The sequence below is a fragment of the Schistocerca gregaria genome, chromosome 4 (genome assembly GCF_023897955.1).
Source record: "Schistocerca gregaria isolate iqSchGreg1 chromosome 4, iqSchGreg1.2, whole genome shotgun sequence".
NCBI classification, from domain to species: Eukaryota; Metazoa; Arthropoda; class Insecta; order Orthoptera; family Acrididae; genus Schistocerca; species Schistocerca gregaria.
In genome coordinates this window covers 250,035,861-250,055,770 of record NC_064923.1, presented here as the reverse complement: position 1 = coordinate 250,055,770, position 19,910 = coordinate 250,035,861, and the positions used below count along the sequence as shown (strand labels likewise).

The window sequence follows — 19,910 nt, the reverse complement described above, 5'->3', positions numbered from 1 at the left end:
TGAACTTTGAAAAAATCTCCATTATCTGACGCATTTCCTCAATGCTCAGGATGATGAAAGATATGAAGAGGCATTTGCCAACCAATCTCCTGGACAGCTGCTTTTGCAATTTAAGTGGTATATGATGCGGCATACTTGAAACACCCTCCTCAGCCATTTGCAAATACTCTCACCACATATCCAAATTGGCAATACACACCAACAATTATGATTACATTCCTGGAAAGCAAATTTTTGTCATAAAACCTTCATTATTATAACAGATACACTATGTGATCCAAAGAAGGTGGACACCTGGCTGGAAATGGCTTACAACCTCATGGCGCCCTCCATCGGTAATGCTAGAATTCAATATAGTGTTGGCCCACTCTTAGTCTTGATGACAGCTACCACTCTCTCAGGCACAGGTGGTGGAAGATAACTTGGGGAACGGCAGCCCATTCTTCATGGAGTGCTGCACTGAGGAGAGGTATCAATGTTGGTCGGTGAGGCCTGGCACGAAGTCGGTGTTCCGAAACATCCCAAAGGTGTTCTATAGGATTCAGGCCACGGCTCTGTGCAGGCCAGTACCTTACAGGGATATTATTGTCATGTAACTAATCCAACACAGGCCATTCATTATGAACAGGTGCTCGATCATGTTGAAAGATGCAGTTGCCATCCCCGAATTGCTCTTCAACAGTGGGAAGTAAGACAGTGTTTAAAACATCAATGTAGGCCTGTGCTGTGATAGTGCCAAGCAAAACAACAATGGATGCATGCCTCCTCCATGAAAAACACAATCACTGCGTAACACAAACGGCTCCAAATTTTATTGTGTACCGTGATTCATCACTCCACACAACGTTTTTCCACTGTTCAATTGTCTAATGTTTACACTCCTTACACCAAGCAAGGCATTGTCTGGCATTTACTGGCGCGATGTGTGCCTTATGAGCAGCAGCATGACCATGAAATCCAAGTTTTGTCACCTCCCGCCTAACTGTCATAGTACTTGCAGTGAATCCTGATGTAGTTTGGAATTCCTGTGTGATAGTCTGGATAGATATTTGCCTATTATACATTACGATCCTCTTCAACTGTTGGCAATCTCTCTCAATCAACAGAAGAGGTCAGCCTGCACGCTTTCGTGCTGTATGTGTCCCTTACATTTCCAATTCACTATCACTTCGGAAACAGTGGACCTAGGGATGTTTAGGATTGTGGAAGTCTCACATACAGATGTGTGACACGAGTGACACCCAATCACTTGACCACATTCGAAGTCCATGAGGTCTGCGGAGCACCCTCATTCTGCTCTCTCACGATGCCTAATGACTACTGAGATCGCTGATACAGAGTATCTGGCAGTAGGTGGAAGCACACTATACCTAATATGAAAACCGTATGTTTCTGGGGGTGTCCAGATATTTTTGATCACACAGTGTATGTGTCATCTTCTGCAAATAGATAGTGTCTTTAGTATCAGAGGTTGCTTTCTTTGTGAGGATTCAGCCAGTCTCACTTTTTTTTTTCTTTTCCCCATCATCAGCAGCAGTCTTAGCAAGTAGAGATGCACTAATGATCAACTGCAAATTATTGTAGTTTCTCTTAAATAGCATATTTTTTTAACTTTGTTCATGGAGTGGAAATATTGTTTATCCATTGACTGCTCACAGTTTATCACAACTGCTAATTCTTGGGTTGCTTAACATGGATTAACGTGTTCAGAAGAACTTCATCAAAATCCCCTGGCTTTCCTGAACACTGTAAATTGTCAACATACATTTCAAATGACAACATCATTTTCTTATGATGATTTCTCCAGTGTCATTCTCCTGATAAATAGTACAAAGGTATCTGGTATCCTTTGTCTTTGCTCTTCAATTAAACTCCAAAAGAAAAGTCAGTATGAGGAAGGACGCAAGGATGGTGTAGTGGGAATCAGACATGCCTTTGGACAGACAACTTCACAGCCACACAGCAACACAAGAAAGGTTACACAGGATACAACAAAAATAGGTAGAGGATGATGGAGGAAGGGGGAAAAGGGGGAGGGGGAAAGAGAGAAAGGAGAAGATGAAGAGGGGGAAAGTGAGGGGAGAAAGGATAGGGGTTGCAAAAGGGGGCAGGGGAGAGAGGTTTGGGCGAGGGAGAGGGAAAAATTCCTGCATTGGGCGAGCAGGAGGGGGGGGGGGGGGGCAGAAGAGTAGTGCCAGAAGGCAGTGCATGATCTGGACAGAGAAGGAGTGGTATGGACAGAAGAGACAAGGGAAAAGAGAAGATGAGGCAGCGAGAACAGACTAGCAAAGGTGTATGCCATTGGGATTGCGAGACAAAAGAATGTGTTGGACAGACAATTCCCAACTGCATAGTCCAGAAAAACTTGTGCTGGAGGGGAGTATCCAAATGGTCAGCACAGTGAAGCAGCTGTTGAAGACATTTGTGTTGTGGTGTGCAGAATTTTCAGCAGTTTGATGGTCAAGTTTGTGTTTTGTCACAGTTTGGCGGTAGGCATTCATGTGAGTACACAGTTGGTTACTTGCCATGCTCACTTAGAACCTGCAGTATAACTGATACATAACATGGCTCCTTTCACACTTGGCTCTGTCTTTTATTGGGTGGGAAATGCCTGTGACAGGACTGCAGTATAAGATGATGGGTAGGTGTATGTGATGGGTCTTGCACCTGGGCTGACCACAAGGGAAAGACACATGTGGTGGAGTAATGAGAGTAAGACTGGTATAGGGATGGAAAAGAACATTCTTTAGGTTGGATGGATGTCTGAACACTATGATGGTGAATGTGGGTTGGGTATTCCACACCTCAGGGCACAATGTGAGGTAGCTGAAGCCCTGGTGAAGTATGTGGTTGAGCTTCTTAAAGCCAGAGGATACTGAATGATCAGAGGAACGCTTCTTGGTCATTTATTAAAAGGTTTAGTGGCGTCAGAGCAGCGGACTGCATGGGAGACTGTTTATGGGTGAACTGGCTAGGATACTGTCTGTAAGTAAAGCCTCTCATAACGCTATTGGTATATTTTGACACCACCTGCTCTGCACTGCAGATGCAGCATCTAGGAAAGGCAAGGCTGAAAGGATTTTTTGACATGTGTTGGATGACATGCTGGTGGCTGGTGCACTTGATATGAATAGACGTATTTATGGAGTCATCTGAGAGGGAAGATCAACATCTGGGAGGGTAGCTTGATGACTTATGAAGGGTTAGGTGAATTGGATTTGGGATAAAAGAGTAAGGTTGTCCTTGCCATGGGTGCAGATGTTGAAAATATCATCAATGAATCTGAACAGGTTTTAAGTGTTGACTGCATAGGAAGAACGTCTTGTTTTGTTCACATTCATTGATGACAGTTTCATGATCTGGAATCATGGCAAGGATGACCCATGCTCTTTCCTCCATAACCTCAACACCTATTCCCGAATCCACTTCATCTGGTCCTTCTCAACTCAACAAGCTACCTTCCTACATGTTGATCTCCACCTCTCAAGTAGGTCCATAAATATGTCTGTCCGTATCAAGTGCAGCAACCATCAGCAGTACCTTCACTTTGAGAGCTGTTACCCTTTACATATCAAAAGGTCTCTCCCTTACAGCCTTGCCATCTGTGGGCAATGCAGTGGAAAGTAGGAGTAGTCAAAATATACTGATAACCTTAGCAGAACCCTTACAGACAGACAATATCCTATCCATCTCACCCATAAAGAAGTTTGCCATACCATCTGCACCTCTGACACCAGTATACCTGTTAACCAGCTGCCGAAAAACACTCTTATCACCCAGAATCACCCCGGCCTTGAAAAGCTCAGGTACATCCTCCACCAGGGCCTTGACTACCTAATGTCATGCTATGAAATGAGGGATCTTCTACCCAAAATCCTACCAACATCCCCCAAAGTTGCGACCCACTGTCCACCCACCCTACAGAATACTCTTGTCCACGCCTATACGAGTCCTACACCTAATACTGCTCCCTTAGGGTTCTTCCTTGTGCTACGCCCAGGGGCAAGATATGTCCTGTACATCCAACCACCACCTTCTATCCCAGCCCGGCCACAGGCATTTCCCAACCAATATAAGGCAGGCCCATGAGAGAAAGCACCAACTGTCTACTCGCATGAATGGTTACAGCCAAACAGTGGCAAACCACAAACTTGACCACCTAGCTGCAGAACATGCTGTTCATCACAACACAAAGGGCCTTTTGAATACTCCCTTCCAGCACAGTTTTCTCTTAACTATGCAAATGGAAATTGTCTCTCCAACACACCCTGTGCTGTCTCAATCCTCATGGCCTAAACCTGTGCAAACCTGTTCCCACCACCTCACCTTTTCTTTTCTCTTGTCTCTTCTGCCCATACCACTACTTTTTTGTCCAAATCATGCACTGCTTTCTCCCACTACTCTTCCTCTCCCTCCCACTCTCCCTCCCCACAGTGCAGGCATTTTCTCTCTCCCTCTCCCTCTCCTCCTGCCTCTTTCAAACTAACTCCCTTTCCTCTCACCTCCTTTTCTCCCCCTCCATCTTCAACTTTCTCTCCTTTTCTCTCCTCCCCATTTCCATTTTCCCCCTTCAGTTTCCTCCTCTCTCTTGAATATCTCATTTTGTTGTATCTCCTTTTGTTGTATCCCACCGTGTTTGGGTGCCTGTGTGGTTGTGTGTGTCAATGGGTGTCCTATTGCTGGAGAAAGAGCTAGTGCGTGAAAACAAATGTGAATGCTCTTTTCTTTTATGTCTTACTGTGCACCATGCATCAGCCCACTTTATATTTGCATGGACATATACTGCAAGATATCTTCTGAATCATTTTGCAATGTGACAAACAAATTGTTAACATTTGAAAAGTGCAGTTACATTGTAGAATTAAACAAGAGTACTTCTGGATTCACATTTTTGTCTAATGATATTGAACAGACATTTATTTTGAGCAATCTTATGTATCTGTAACACTGAGATCTAGAGAAAAGAATAATAAATGTAAAAAGTATTAGTTGATTACTAACCCTTCCATTCCTCATATAAAGAGAAATGAAATCGATATGTTTTATATCTGCTACATAGAATAGAACTCCCTCTGAAGAATGTGTTTTAAACTGAAGACTAAAGTCGTATCTATTCTTCAGGCGGCCTGGTAACCTGTCAAACAGTATTCTGCTATTTTCTGCTCTACCTGAAATATTTTAAAAATTAGCATATCATAATATATTTAATATAATACTAAGACACTTCAAAACATCAAAATACAAGGTCATGCATCTTTTACACACCACTAAACTAAATGTCAGACTGGAAATACTTACTGACAAAATATCCATGTGTATCAAATGAGGCCTCTGGATCATAAGCTGGTCGCAGTGGTAGTCTGCACTGATCAGGAGGTGGTTCTGTGGTAGTGGTGGTGGTGCTTGGAGTTGTAGTAGTGGTGGTTGTTGTTGTTGTTGTTGTTGTTGTGGTAGTGGTGGTTGTAGTTGTCATTGTAGTTGTGACAGCTTCAGGTGTTGCCTCTGGTACAAACTCTATAACACAGAAAATCAAACAGTAGTAAAACTTTTGTATGATCTCCACTGTAACTGATTAATAATGTACTTCTAGGTGTGTAGCTCAGCTGTTTTAAATATTTCAATGACTGACCCAGTCAACTTTTTCAGGTAATGCAAGCTGTGTTGCTGTGTGTACTCACTTTCTGGACTCTGACCAGAATGGCTGGAGTCCAGGAAATGAACACACACAACAGACATATTTGATGTGTGACATGTCAGGTGAACAGGCAGGCCAGGAAGCAGTGGTACCCATCATTCTTCGAAGAAGGCTTGCACATTCCTCACCCCATGCAGCCAAGTGTTATCCTGCTGAAATATGGCATGTGGAATGGCTTGCAGAAGTATGGTGCTTTGGGCTGTAAGACTTCTCTAACATAGCACTAGCTGTTCAGATTGCTCACAAGACGTAAGAGGCAAGATTGCATGTTACAGGCAATGGTGCCTGAAACCATCACGCTTGGCATTTGTCCACTATGTCACTTGACAATATAGTCTTCCCATCTGTGTTCACCATGGCAACATCAAATGCACACGCAGCCATCGCTGTAGGACAAGTTGAAGCAGGAACTGTCCAAAATCACTACATTTCTCCACTCAGCGCACCAGTGTCAGCTTTATGTGCCCATCACAGTTTGCGGTGTTGGTGGTTTCTGGTCAATGGAAGCCAACGCAATGGCATGCCACCAGTCCAGCCTGCAGAATACAATGCCAAACTGTCAATGCACACATGTTCATGCCATTGCAGTGCTCCAAAATAATTCCAACACTGTGGATGAAACTGTTCTGTCCATTACAGTCAAGCAGACAAGATGGCAGTCATCTCATGCTGTGATCACATTATGCTCTCCAGCACCCTATCAGTGCTGTATGGCCCTCTTCTCTCCAGTGGTTCCATATACACCTCACTGGCTGAAGCAGCATGCCCCATACAAGCTGCAGTGTCAAGGATTGACGGACCCATCTCCTGGAGACCAATCATTCTGCCTTGTTAGTACGCGTTCACATGCTGATATTCCATGCTGTGATAGTGGCACTTAGTTACATGTTTGAACTTTGTATGACAGCTCCACATCAACTAAGCATTGCACAACACTGACCTGTCTGGTCACACAAAAGGAGACACTGTTGGGCCTAAATGCACACCAATTCTCAGGCATTTAAATCACTTATTATGGTTCCACTGTTCTACACATCCTCTCATCATGGCATGTTGCACACCAGTGCTCTGATTGTGATATGTGCCAGCCAATTATTGTGCAGTTAAGTGTATGTATACCTTTTTCCTTTTTGAACACAACAAAGGGCTAAAATACTCTAAACAATAATTCAGTTGATGAATTGAAGAACCTCATGGAGATGAGAGAATACCAGTATCAGGTGTCATAACATTGCATGAAAATGAATGTTAATATTTTATGAACAGAGAATTATAATTTTGTTGTGTATTATTGTCCTATGCTCTGCAGTAAGGAGAAGTACAGGTAATAACACAACTCAGAGCTGAAATATAGATGAAAGTATTTCTCTTGATGGTTTAATAGATGTTTGTAATTTCAACAAGGCAGTAAAGCCTTCCTTAAACTGCTTGAAAAGGGTAAGCATTAGATACAGTTAACAACCCAAGAAATTCTTTCACTAGTTTAAAACTAAAACTTAAAATTCTTGATATTGTCCTTCATGCTAGCTTTGAAAGAGGTGTGCCATATAACGGCAATGGAAATAGTTTTCTGTGGCAATGTCCTTCAAATCAATCACTAATGAAAACAGCACAGCACAGAAAAATCAAATATACATTTCTATTAAACTTGCAGACAGAGTGATAATTATTATAATTAAATGAAATTGCCATCCAGTGTGTGAGTATATGTTGATGACAGATTTCATCATTTTCATGCTATATTAAATGCTTTTGCAACAAGTCAGAAAGTGTTAACAAAATCAATAAATTCTGTAGCCATATGTTTGAGGAAGTTCCACATTAAGAGTTGACAAAACCAACAGATTTTGAGGAAATGGGCGAAAGAACAGGTAGGCTGCATTCATAAGTGATCTTGGACATATCACAAATGTTGATAGCAATAGTGGACATGGATATACAAGCATATATATGTAAATCATAAAGATGTACCTCAGAGAAAATTGTAGGGATAAGCTATTGTATGTAACAATGAGTGCATCAGAACATTTAATGCTATGTAACATAAGACAGTACACAAAATATAAGAATCAAGTGATCTGTCATGCTTCTATTTAAAAGTGTTCCATAACAGAAATTTCAAGGTGGAAAAATAAATAAACTTAGAATAGGCAAACACTCATCTGAACATGAATGGTGTGTGCATACATAAGAGAATGCTTTAGAAAAAGAATAATATTACAGCTCACTACTAGTTCAAGTTTCTGTCTGTTATGATGTGATCCTTGAGTTTCTCCCGGCGTATTTGATAATCAAAATATCCACGGGTGTACTGCCGGTCTATAGTGTCCAACGGGCACAATATTTCGGCGATCAAACATGTCGCCATCATCAGGTCAACTGACGGACCGAGCTCCTGTGAATGCGCCGGCACGGAGATCCGTACGCTATGGCTGCTCCGGGGGGGAACTGGGTTCGGTCGCGGCGGCAGACATTTTAAATACCCTCCGCCCGCGGCGCACTCCCTCCGCCGTCCGCGCCCCGTGCCACTGTAGCGCGGTGGAACAGATTGTGACGGCATCTGAGATGACGTCGGTGTGATGGCTCTGTCCGCCATGGTCGTCACAACTATGTACCAGATTCCGTGTCAATGTGGCAAGTCGTATATTGGTCAGATGATGCGTACCGTCAAGGATCGATGCCATGAACACCAGAGGCACACTCGACTAAAGTATCCGAGCAAGTCGGCGGTCGCTGAACATTGTTTGTCGGAAAATAACGCTATGGAGTATGACCGCACGAGGATTCTGGTACAGACGTCGAGATACTGGGACAGCGTTGTTAGAGAGGCCATCAAAATTCACACCAATGACAACCTCATAAACCGTGACTGTGGCTATAATCTTAGCAAGGCTTGGGAACCAGCGATTGGGTTAATCAAGAGTAAATCGAGCAAACGCATAGTTGTGACGACCACGGCGGACAGAGCCATCACACCGACATCATCTCAGATGCCGTCGCAATCTGTTCCACCGCGCTACAGTGGCGCGGGGCACGGACAGCGGAGGGAGTGCGCCGCGGGCAGAGGGTATTTAAATCGTCTGCCGCCGCGACCGAACCCAGTTCCCCCTGAGCAGCCATAGCGTACGGATCTCCGTGCCCGCACGTTCACAGGAGCTCAGTCCGTCAGTTCACCTGATGATGGCAATATGTTTGATCGCCGAAATATTGTGCCCGTTGGACACTATAGACCGGCAGTACACCCGTGGATATTTTGTTTATGTCTGTTATGTTTGAGTATGTGACACTTATCATTCACCTGTAGGTGAGTGATTGGTTTTTAGAATTTTTGCTCATATCTTCTTTGAAATTGTTGATTATTGCCTGTTAATACAATATGAAAGAGCTGCCACATGTTCAGAGAATATCTAATAATGAGTCTTTTAGGAGCCCCAAAATATGGACAAGACTTTTACAGTATTCTGGCAGTCAACTAAACTGTTGTCATTAATGAAGCAGTTTGGAAATCCAAATAGAAAACTTGGAAATTAAAATAAGAATATGATAAGACACAAAAGTGCCAGTTCCTTGCCAGTTATCAAAATTAAATGAACCTCATTTGCTTACACAGGCAGAAACCCACAATAGACAGCTTGGTTATATGAGCTACACCAATATCATCCATCTGATGCTTTATACAAAATCTCAGGTGGTATCCTGCTTTTGTATCAAATAAACAATAGGTAAACAATTAAAAGCTTTGAAATGCAGCTAATGCAGATTGAGTATACATAGTTGCAAAAAGTACAGAAAGTTTTCATCAGCACAGATGAAATTCATGCTGGCATAAAGCAGGATATCAAAACTGTCAAGTGACCATGTAAGAAAACAGCAATCGCATGTGAAGTCTGAGGAAAACAAAAGAAGAAAAGAGGAACACATAAACGAAATATATGGGAAAACAATTTTTTTATCTGTTGAATTCAGAACATAATTTAACTTGGTACATTCACACTTTAACATTGACTAGCTGAACAGAAATCTTTCACAAGTGCTGGAAGTCACTTGAACTGTTTCGTAGCACTGTAATGCAAATTTTGCAATGCAACCTTCTTTATAAACGACATCACACAGTGATACTTATCGAATAAAGACGCTAAGTTAATATTTTTTTGCGATTTCTTTTATACTATTAATAATCTGCTTGGTAACAATGTCAGGCATTCCTTACCTACTCCTGGGCGATCTGTTGCATGCTCCACTTCTGTTTTTTCTTCAGGTTCTTCCACAATGGTGTAATCTTCATCATAGGAATCTGCAACAAAAAGTAAAAAGTGTCCATTTCTGGTTATTAGGAGCACTGAAGCTTGGTAACTGAAACACAGTGCAACTGACAGATAAACTGAAACTAATGACATGAAGGGAGGAAGATTAGACTTTAAAAACCTGTTGAGTTTGAGGTACAAATTAATTACAGAATATTAATCTATCACCTAAGAGTAAATGTAGTTATGCCAATGAAAAGGTCCTAACAGAATATAAATAATTTAAGGAGTGAAGTTCACCAAATTGTAGAGGTGATGAGTCATGGAAAGGCAGTTAAACAAGACTGTTTTCAGATGAATTATTTTTCCAGCTAAAGTACACATGCACACTAATACATACATACATACATACATATATATTCAGGAGCACTCAAACATGTATGGCTTTATTGTGGAAACTGACTACATACTGCCAGTCAGCACAGTAGGTCTGCATCTCGATGAGGGTGAGGGGTTGTGCTGAATTGAATGGGCAAAGCGAGATATGAAAAAGGGAGGGTTTGGGAAGGGTAACTAATGGCTATGAATGAGAGTCAGCACAAGAATTTACTGATTCTCCCTTCCAGCTGTCAGCCACACTTCCCAATTCTCTCTCCCAGTCCCTGCCTTCTTTCTCCTCTCAACCACTTCACACAGTACAAACCCTCACACACCCACCCCAGTCAAGCTGCATACAGTTTGTGTGTGTGTGTGTGTGTGTGTGTGTGTGTGTGTGTGTGTGTGTGTGTGTGTGTGTCCATACAACACAAATGCATTTATTTATTTCACATGCAACATGAAATTTTTTGTTCATACAGTGGGCTTGAAAATACTAATATGATTGTTGGGACTGCTTCAGATGAAGAAATATAACTGAATCTGTTTCATTGTAGTCTTGTTTAGTAACTTCTACAACTGGATATAACATGTGACATAGAAGGTGGATTCTTTCCATCTGCTACATTTGCTTATTTAGACTGAATCTCACTGGAATTTATTATTCAGATCATTAATTTAGCTATCCAAATTCCATCATTGTAATTAACTTTCATAAGGGCACTCATAATTAAATGTTATAACTAACTGATGTTTGTAATCTAGTTCACTACATGCAAAACTTTATGAGATAATCAAGATAGTTGGGAAAAGTGACCTTCACTACTCGAAAGTTAGGCATTCTGACTTTTCTATAAGGAATTTTAAATTACCTAAAATTAATTATCTTCCAAAATAATTGAACTTGAAGTTCACAGTCACTGACAGTTTCCATTGCAGATTTCATCATAGCCACTATTAGATTCTGAACTTTGACAGCATAATAAATGAAAAGCACCAATTTGCTTTTGTTACCCTAATTTTTCTGTACAAAACAACGTACAACACTGATTAATTAACACACTCATTAATAATTTCATGTAATTTTCTCTAATTTGCAATATGATTCTGATTCATATAAACAATGAGATTCACTATGTGAAAAGATAATAGTTCCACATATTTCTCTAAATTTCTAACGAGCAACATCTTCTATATGCCACAATCACGTTAGTTGTTGTAGTTCATCAAGGACAGTAAATCCCAACCTAGCCATTTTTCAAAGCATTATGTAATTTTCAAAATAAAAGTCTGTTCTTATGCCTGTCTATTAATAATCAGATGCTGACCAAAATAGCCAGTCCGCAGTGTGAAAGTACATGAGTAACATCTATGTTTGAGTGCATTCTCAGTGTGACTCGTGCCACAAGTATGTTCATTCTGCATATGAAAATTTGCACACCAGTGACTGTGAAACTGAAAAATTTTAATGTTAAAGAATTCCAAGTAATTTCTGTTATCCAAAGGAAATAACAGTTTGACTGATTTGCATTGTAATTAATGATACTCTGAAGTGTTATTGTCACTGAAATCGGGTTAGGGAATAACTTGATTGAACTGTAACAGTGTGATCTCCTTTAACACACTACTGTAGGAGAGTGTTAACTGCATATGTGTGAACTGTTTATTTTGTGCTCCAATATAATACTTAACTTTGCCTCTGTAAACAGGGGGGTGCTAATTCTGGATAGATGCACTCATTAGTTTTTGAAGTACATGAACTGGTCAGCATTACTGTTACTCATGGTTTGCAAAAAATAAAAGTGTAAATTTTTTAATGAAAACCATTCCACACTTTTGTAAACTTTCAGGTTTGAGGTGATCAAGATTGGTGCTACTGAGGATGAGACTACAAAATCCAGGTGCATTCTGACACAAACATAGACAGTGGTTTTAACATTACATTACCTTGAAACGGACAAATTGTGGTAACTCCAAAGAAAATGAGTGGTCTGACTACAGGAACTGTACTGAACTCTTAAGACAAAAATGAAAGCTGCATATAACACAGATTTTTATGGAACAAATATGTATAACAGTATATTTTCTTTATTAAAATAATTTTTGCATTTCTTCTTTCACTTACCTGGAATGCTTACAGGTGGCTGTACTACCTGGTCAGCTGCCTGACATTTTCCAAGAATTACCCCAGAATGCTCTTTAGCATTGGCAAAATTAATAAACACTCCATTAACAACTGCATCTCCCAAGCAGCCAATAAACGGCTTAACAGAAGCTGCTGCACCAATTGCAGGTTCAAAATCAGGAGGTAATCCTCCAAAAAACAAAGTGCCATACATGAAATGGAGTGCTGCAGGTGCTGTGTCCGTTCTGAAAATACATTAGAAATCGTTTTAATTTTATGTTGGAGCTGTATTCAGGCCTAGAATTAGGTCTAATTTAGCCACGTCCTACAGAAAATCTTAGCCTGACTCAACAGAATGATTGCTTCATCAAAAGGAAAAGTTCTGATTCTCCTATATTCCAAAGTCTATGTGTTAAAGAACCAATCTATGAGAAAGATAACATTTCATAGTGCAGAAAAAGTGTTACACAGTACAAAGGCATCTAAAGCAAATTTGAATATAATAGCTCAGCTTTCAAACTTTCCTCTTTACAGAACACACTCTTGAGAACATACAACCTTTTGACTCTTACCTACATGTATGCTGCACTCTTGGGGTGGGGGGCATAGAAAAGAGGAAAGCAGTGTGCCTGATGAGTAAGGGAATGAGTATAAAGAGATTGGTATCTAGGCCAGGTACAGTGAGATGCAAAGGGAAGCACAAAGCTGTGAAGAGGGGAACTCAGGATGAGGGGGAGAAAGGACAGATGACTTGGAAAGCAAAATGTTGTAGGTGTGATTTTACAAATAGTGAGCCAACTTCCATATCATACTCAATGCAGAATCAATGAGAGAATTACAATGATCATCCAATACTTACGTGAAAGTGTCAAAGTCATCTACATCCATGTGTAGTGCACTACTGTCATGGGTTGCAGTAACAACATGCCATTGATTATCATTGTACTGTGTAGACTGGCTACTATGTAACTGTTCTCGCTGACTGCTGAAAACCAAACGACCATCCTGTAGTGACAAGGATGCAACATTGTTTTGACTTTGATCTGTTCCATAGAACAACAGACCATCACTGACTTCTGTCTTGAACCTGAGACTCAATTGCAGTTGGTTTGTGGAAGATGCATTGGGCCACTTTATATATCCTGGACTTCTATCACTGAATGAAATTAGACTTGCAACCTATAAGGAAAGAACAGAACTGTATTAATATCTAAATTTGTTTATTATTTTTTTCCATGCATGAGCAAACATTCAGACATATTTAAACAATGTGCTTTTTCTAACTATGACACTTATTGAAGAAGACGACAGCTTGGACTTACCCAAGTACTCTGATTAATTTGTTTTGGAGAGAATAACTCCAGAACTTTAAGGACCTGAATATATGTAGCAAGGTTGGAAGAGGAATGAAATAAGATGAAATCAGATGTGGAATAGTAATCATAAGAGTGGTAAAATAATTAAAATCAAATAAAACTGAAATCAGGACATATTCCACAATACATGGATATAATTCAGTTGTAGGCTTCACTACAGACAGAAAAATTAAAGATCATATTACAATATGATGGAAACACAGACAAAATAGTAAGATTAATTTCATAAATAACAAAAAGCAATTCCTTGCAAATCCTTCAAGTCAGTGCATCAATGAGTTCACAAAATTATGAGGAGGTAGAAGACTTCTGCAAAGACAATGGAAATTGATAAATGACAACAAGATGATAACAGGAGATTTTAATGCAAAGTAAGACAAAAAATAAGGAAGGATTCTTCTGTGGGAAACTCTGGGGTATCAGAAATGACAGAGGTGGTATGTTAACAGATACATTCAACATCCTACAATATTATGAAAGACAGCTTTAGAATTTTCCTTTGTGTGAGACGTCAGGTGCCAGATTCATGTACTGATTTGAAAATTTATATTTGCATATTTTACTTTTTGCATTGCTTTTGCATAATCTATCACTGATTTTATCAATACTCATTTGTATTGTGAAATTGCAAACATTCGCAAATGCCATGGTAAACTCATACTGTTATTGTCAACTGTAGGCTTATACTTCTTTGTGCTCTTTTAAAATTTTTAAGAATAGTAGGCCTATTTTTATTAAAAACAATCATTTTCTAATTTCATTGTATAATTACAAGAGAATAAGTTTTTTTAGAACTTTCGGATGCTAATAAAACTACATTTTTGTAAGTCCTGGAAAACTTATTTCATAGCAAGTCAGCATTAGTGATTCACAGTCACTGCCGATGAATAGATCACCCTAGATTTCATTGCATATCAATGCATATTAACATGCATTTTTGAGAATTTGCAGAAGTTACTGTTGTCCTGTGCATGATTTAATTTATAGTAAATAGGTATCTGTGATTTAGTTATTGTAACAGATACTGTAAGTAACATATTATGTTACATCTAGCTTTCCCTTAAAGAGGAGTATGTATTATCCACATTTATCATAAATTAATTCTGTTTTCGAGGTTGCTAATAATCATAATTAACCTCAAAATTCCAGGAAAGTAATAATTCCACCACAGGTTTTTTCTAGCCTTAATAGAAACCTCGTTTTGTGCAGTTACTTCAATTCTTACAGGGAATTAGTAATTTTGTAGCACAACAAATTAAAAGATAATCAGCAGGCTTAGTTCACACTGCACCAGTTAAAATGTAGTCCCCTGTGAATGTTGTTCTTGAACACATGGTGAGTTGGTTGACATTCGTAAGCAGCTGCAAATTTCTCTGACTACTGTCAAACAATTGGCAGCTGCTGTGAATCAGTGAGGTAAAAGAGCTTCCAAGGGTCATGTACCTGTGGTACAGGTATTAAAGGTACACCAAATACTATCTTCTCCTGTGCATCCTGTCACCTTTGTAAATATGGGAGCTGTCAAAACTTCACCACCTGATTACGAGTGGTGTTTCAGCGGTAGATCTAGACGTCCTTTATGTGGTAGATGGTGACCAAGGAGTACTCAAGGTGTCATACCGATCCCTCAACCCAATAAGTCCAAGGTTCTGACTTTTGCTGAAAATTAAACTGAAACTAAGCTAGTTGGACTCATGTCACCTGTTTTGGGGAAACCTGTTCTGTCCAGTATCAAGAGCAGGCAAAGGCAAAAGGGTAGAAGTCTACTAATCTTTGGCAGCTCAAACATATGCTAAATAATGGTACCGCTTGGGAAAATGGCAGCAACAGACAGGAAAGTACGCCAGGTGCACTCAGTGTGTATGCTGGAGGACTCATTCAACATGTTGAAGAGGCTATTCCGACAGCCACTCAGGGAACAAAGTCTACCCAAATGCAGATTGTGTCACATGTTGGAACAAAATGGTTCAAATGGCTCTGAGCACTATGGGACTTAACATCTGAGGTCATCAGTCCGCTAGAACTTAGAACTACTTAAAACTAACTGACCTAAGGACATCACATACATCCATGCCCGAGGCAGTATTCGAACCTGCAACCGTAGCAGTCGTGCGGTTCCAAACTAGAACACCTAGAACCACTTGCCCACTGTGGCCGGCCATGTTGGAACAAATGATGCCTGTCATCTGAGCTCTGAGGTCAAGCTTGGATCATTCCAGCGACTGGCGAAGGTAGGCATGTAACAACAGTTGTAGGAACCCCTGAAATATCAGTGTAATATCGAAAGAAATGCCTGCCAGAGTTGAAAGTATTTAAATCCTAGTGGTTAAATGCCAAAGCATTTGCAGCAAAGGGTCAGAGTCTGAAGTGCTCCTGAAGAGCAGCAAAGCTCACATACTACTACGTACAGAAAACTGGTTGAAACCTTAAACTGATGGAAGTGAGATTTTTGGGGAAATTTTAATTGTATATCAAAAGGAAAGGCTAATGGTAAATGGAGGTGGTGTATTGCCACAGCAGACAAGAAACTTGAATCCACTGAGATAGAAATTGAAGCTGTATGTGAGATTATTGGAGCAAAACTCAGAATGAGAGGTGGGTGCAAAATAGTAGCTGGATCCTTCTATCACCCACCAGACTCATCTCCTGTTGTAACCAAAAACTTTACACAAAATCTCAGTTTACTTGTACATAAGTTCCCCAATCATAGCATAATCACTGGTGGTGACTTTAACCATCCAGCAATCAATTGAGAAAATCAATTGAAAAAATGATCAGAGCACACTAAGTCACGAACTTTCACAACATTTTCATTCGTTTTTGAGGTGGAATGATGACTGGACCATGGTTCATCTTCAAATGATTCACGGCCATTTTTAAATCTGTTGAATTTAAAACAAAATTTCACACAAACTGGTTGCTCCATTTTTACACAGACAGGATCCGGCAACAAAACCTAACAGACCTGAACTCAACCAGCTGCCACAATTAACTGAATAAAGGAAATGCAGTTTCCTGTCAGAGGGCGTTGAAGAACAAGGCAATGACTTACTCCCCACCCTCCGTGTACCTGCCCACTAAACCAGTAAGCAGTAGCGGAGCCATTCTTAAAACTTTCCAATCACATCTCGTATATAGTCTATTTTTAACAATGGCCTTATTGGCTGAAAGCTTCCTTTCTGACAGTCTTTTGTGGCTCAGCATCCTCAGTGTATGGTGAGTAGCAACTATTCTTGACAATGATTTGTTGAACAATCTTAGCACATATTCTAAGCTCAGACATACCTCAGTATACTGAGGTATCTTGACCAGAATGACCTCCTGCACATCAACTAGCATGAATTCTGAAAACATCAATCATGTGAAACTCAACACACACTATTCCCACATGACATACTGAAAGCTTTGAATCAAGGCAATCAGGTAGATGCAGTATTTCCTGTTTAGCAAAAAGCACTTGACTCAGTACCATGCCTATGCTTATTGTCAAAAGTTCGATTGTAAGAGGTATCAAGCAAAATTTGTGACTGGATTGAGGAAGAGGTATCAAGTGAAATTTGTGACTGGGTTGAGAACTTTTTGGTAGGAAGAACCCAATATGTTATTTTGGATGGAGAGTCATTGCCAGATGTGAGAGCCAACTGCGGGTGAGCCCCAGGGAAGTGTGTTGGGACCCTTGCTATTCCCATTGTATATTAAAGACCTTGCAGATAATATTAATAATAACCTCAGACTTTTTGCAGATGATGCAGTTATCTACAATTAAGCACTGTCTGAAAGAAGTTGCATAAATATTCAGCAAGATCATGGTAAGATTTCAAAGTGGTGCAAAAATTTTGTGCTTCATAGAATGAAAAAATGTAATATCCTACAACTATAATACCCACAAGACACAGTTGTAATCGACCAACTCTTACAAACACCTGGGTGTAAAACTTATGAAATGACATGATCACATAAGCTCAGTTGTGGGTAATAACATAAGCTCGGTTGTGGGTAACACATATGGTAGACTTCAGTTTATCAGCAACACATGCAATCAGTGTACAAAGGTGATTGCTTACAAATCACTCATGCAACCCAGTCTAGGATATTGCTTAAGTCTGTGGGACCCATACCAGACAGGAGTAACAGGGAATTTTGAACAGACACGCAGAAGGACAGCATGAATGGTCACAGCTTTGTTTGACCCATGAAAGAGTGTCACAGAGATGCTGAAGAAACAGAATTGGCAGACTCTTGAACACAGACATAAACTATTCTAAAAAAGCCAACTAACAAAATTTCAAGAACTGGCTTTAAATGATGATTCTGCAAATACATTACAACTGCCTATGTATCTCTCACATGTGGATCATGAGGACAAGATTAGAATGATTACAGAATGCACAGAGGCATGCAAATTATGAGTTTTCCCACACACCATATGTGAATGGAATGGGAAGAAACTCTAATAACTGGCACTATGCGACATACCCTCTGCCATGCACTGCATGGTGGTTTCCTGAGTATAGATGGATAGTCCTCTTTGGTATGAATCCCATATGCTTGAGCAATATTCTAGGATCAATCAGAGATGCAGCCTGCTGATATTTAATTCCACTTTGTACCCCTAAAAATTGTTATACTCTTTATGTGAACAATGTGACTGATTCCAATTGTGACTCATGTATGTTACAGTCATAAGATACTAAATTTGTTAATTTTGCAAAGTGCACAATTTTATATTTCTGAACTTTTAAAGCAATTTATCAATCTTTGCACAACAATGAAACCTTAACATGATCTGACTGACTATTTGTGCAACTAGATAAGTATTAACATTGTAATGTCATGTACAATACTTCAGTTCTTTGAAAAATCTACATTTTACATTTGTATTTTCATTAGTAGTTGAGGTACCTTCACTCATGACACGCACAATTTCAGAGATAGTGCATCCATACAGTCACAGGCCTGCTTATAGAGGCCACCTGGGTCGGGGCCTGGCATGCTCTGTTGAGCCGCCAAAGAAACAGCATTATTTAAGGGATCACAAATGAGTGATCAGCCTATTCTGTAACCTGTATTACTATGGTCCAGTCAATGTATTCAGTGTTACGCACAACTGGTCATTCATTGCATCTTACATGTTTCTCTATAAAGTACTATGTTCCATTTACCGCATTTGTTCTTGCTACAGCAGTACTCCAGTAGCAATAGTAGTGTAATTTCCATTTATTTCATGGGTGAATGTCTTTACATTTAGTGTACCACATCAGTTGGGTGACCAGAGACAGAGAGAAACAAGTTACTCTTACAATACCAAGCGACAGCAGCTGCTTAACATTTTTAAATTGCTTTTTTACATAATGCTGCCAGCTTTCAAATAGAGAATCTCTAAATGTTTCTATAACAATCATTCAGTAGGCCTCTCACACCTCATGTTTGGATCATCTTACTTTTTCACTAATAGGAGCCTAAGAGAGAACTCAAACATGAAATATATCACACAAGATATGATAAGCACAATACTTCCTCAGTTTTCTCCAAATACACTGTTTTTCCATTATTGGAAAAAAAGGAAGGGCACTGGAAGTGACAAGTCATTCTGGTTTCTAGCAAACAGAGCTGCAGTGTGACAAAATGGGATGGACCTTAACAGAAAAGTACTACATTTCATCAAGTTGCTGAACTTTTTTACAAATGAAATTTTGTTACACATAAAAATGTTGATCAGTGAACATTTTTAAAAAGTATGAGCAAGGTTATTAATATTTTATGAATTTTTTACAGCAATCAAGCTTGATTATATCTAAAAAAAAAAAAGGCCAAGCATACACCACTCAACTTTCAAATACAGATCAAGAAAAAAATCTCACAGGAGATGAAATCTTTCCGCATTCACACACACACACACACACACACACACACACACACACACACACACACACACACACCAGGGAAACACAGTTACTATCTTGTAACAATTTTATCCTGGTCTCACAATGTGAGCACCTCTTCCATTCTGGTCTGTTGATGAATTACAATGTAAAGTATTCAATTCATCTGATGAAGATTCAGTAAAAGATCAAAACCTGTTATGATACTATTTA

The 19,910-nt window shown here is 39.7% G+C and overlaps 1 protein-coding gene across 1 annotated transcript in view; it reads right to left on the bottom strand.

Moving 5' to 3' along the window:
- Positions 1–19,910, bottom strand: part of LOC126268053 (laminin subunit alpha) — a 380,289-nt gene that overhangs the window by 19,208 nt on the left and 341,171 nt on the right. Inside the window, exons 49-53 of the mRNA XM_049973485.1 lie at positions 13,299–13,618; positions 12,440–12,684; positions 9,906–9,989; positions 5,299–5,514; positions 5,002–5,168 (exon numbers count right to left, since the gene is read on the bottom strand). Coding sequence (XP_049829442.1) covers positions 5,002–5,168; positions 5,299–5,514; positions 9,906–9,989; positions 12,440–12,684; positions 13,299–13,618 — 1,032 coding nt within the window. The remainder of the gene's footprint in view (positions 1–5,001; positions 5,169–5,298; positions 5,515–9,905; positions 9,990–12,439; positions 12,685–13,298; positions 13,619–19,910) is intronic.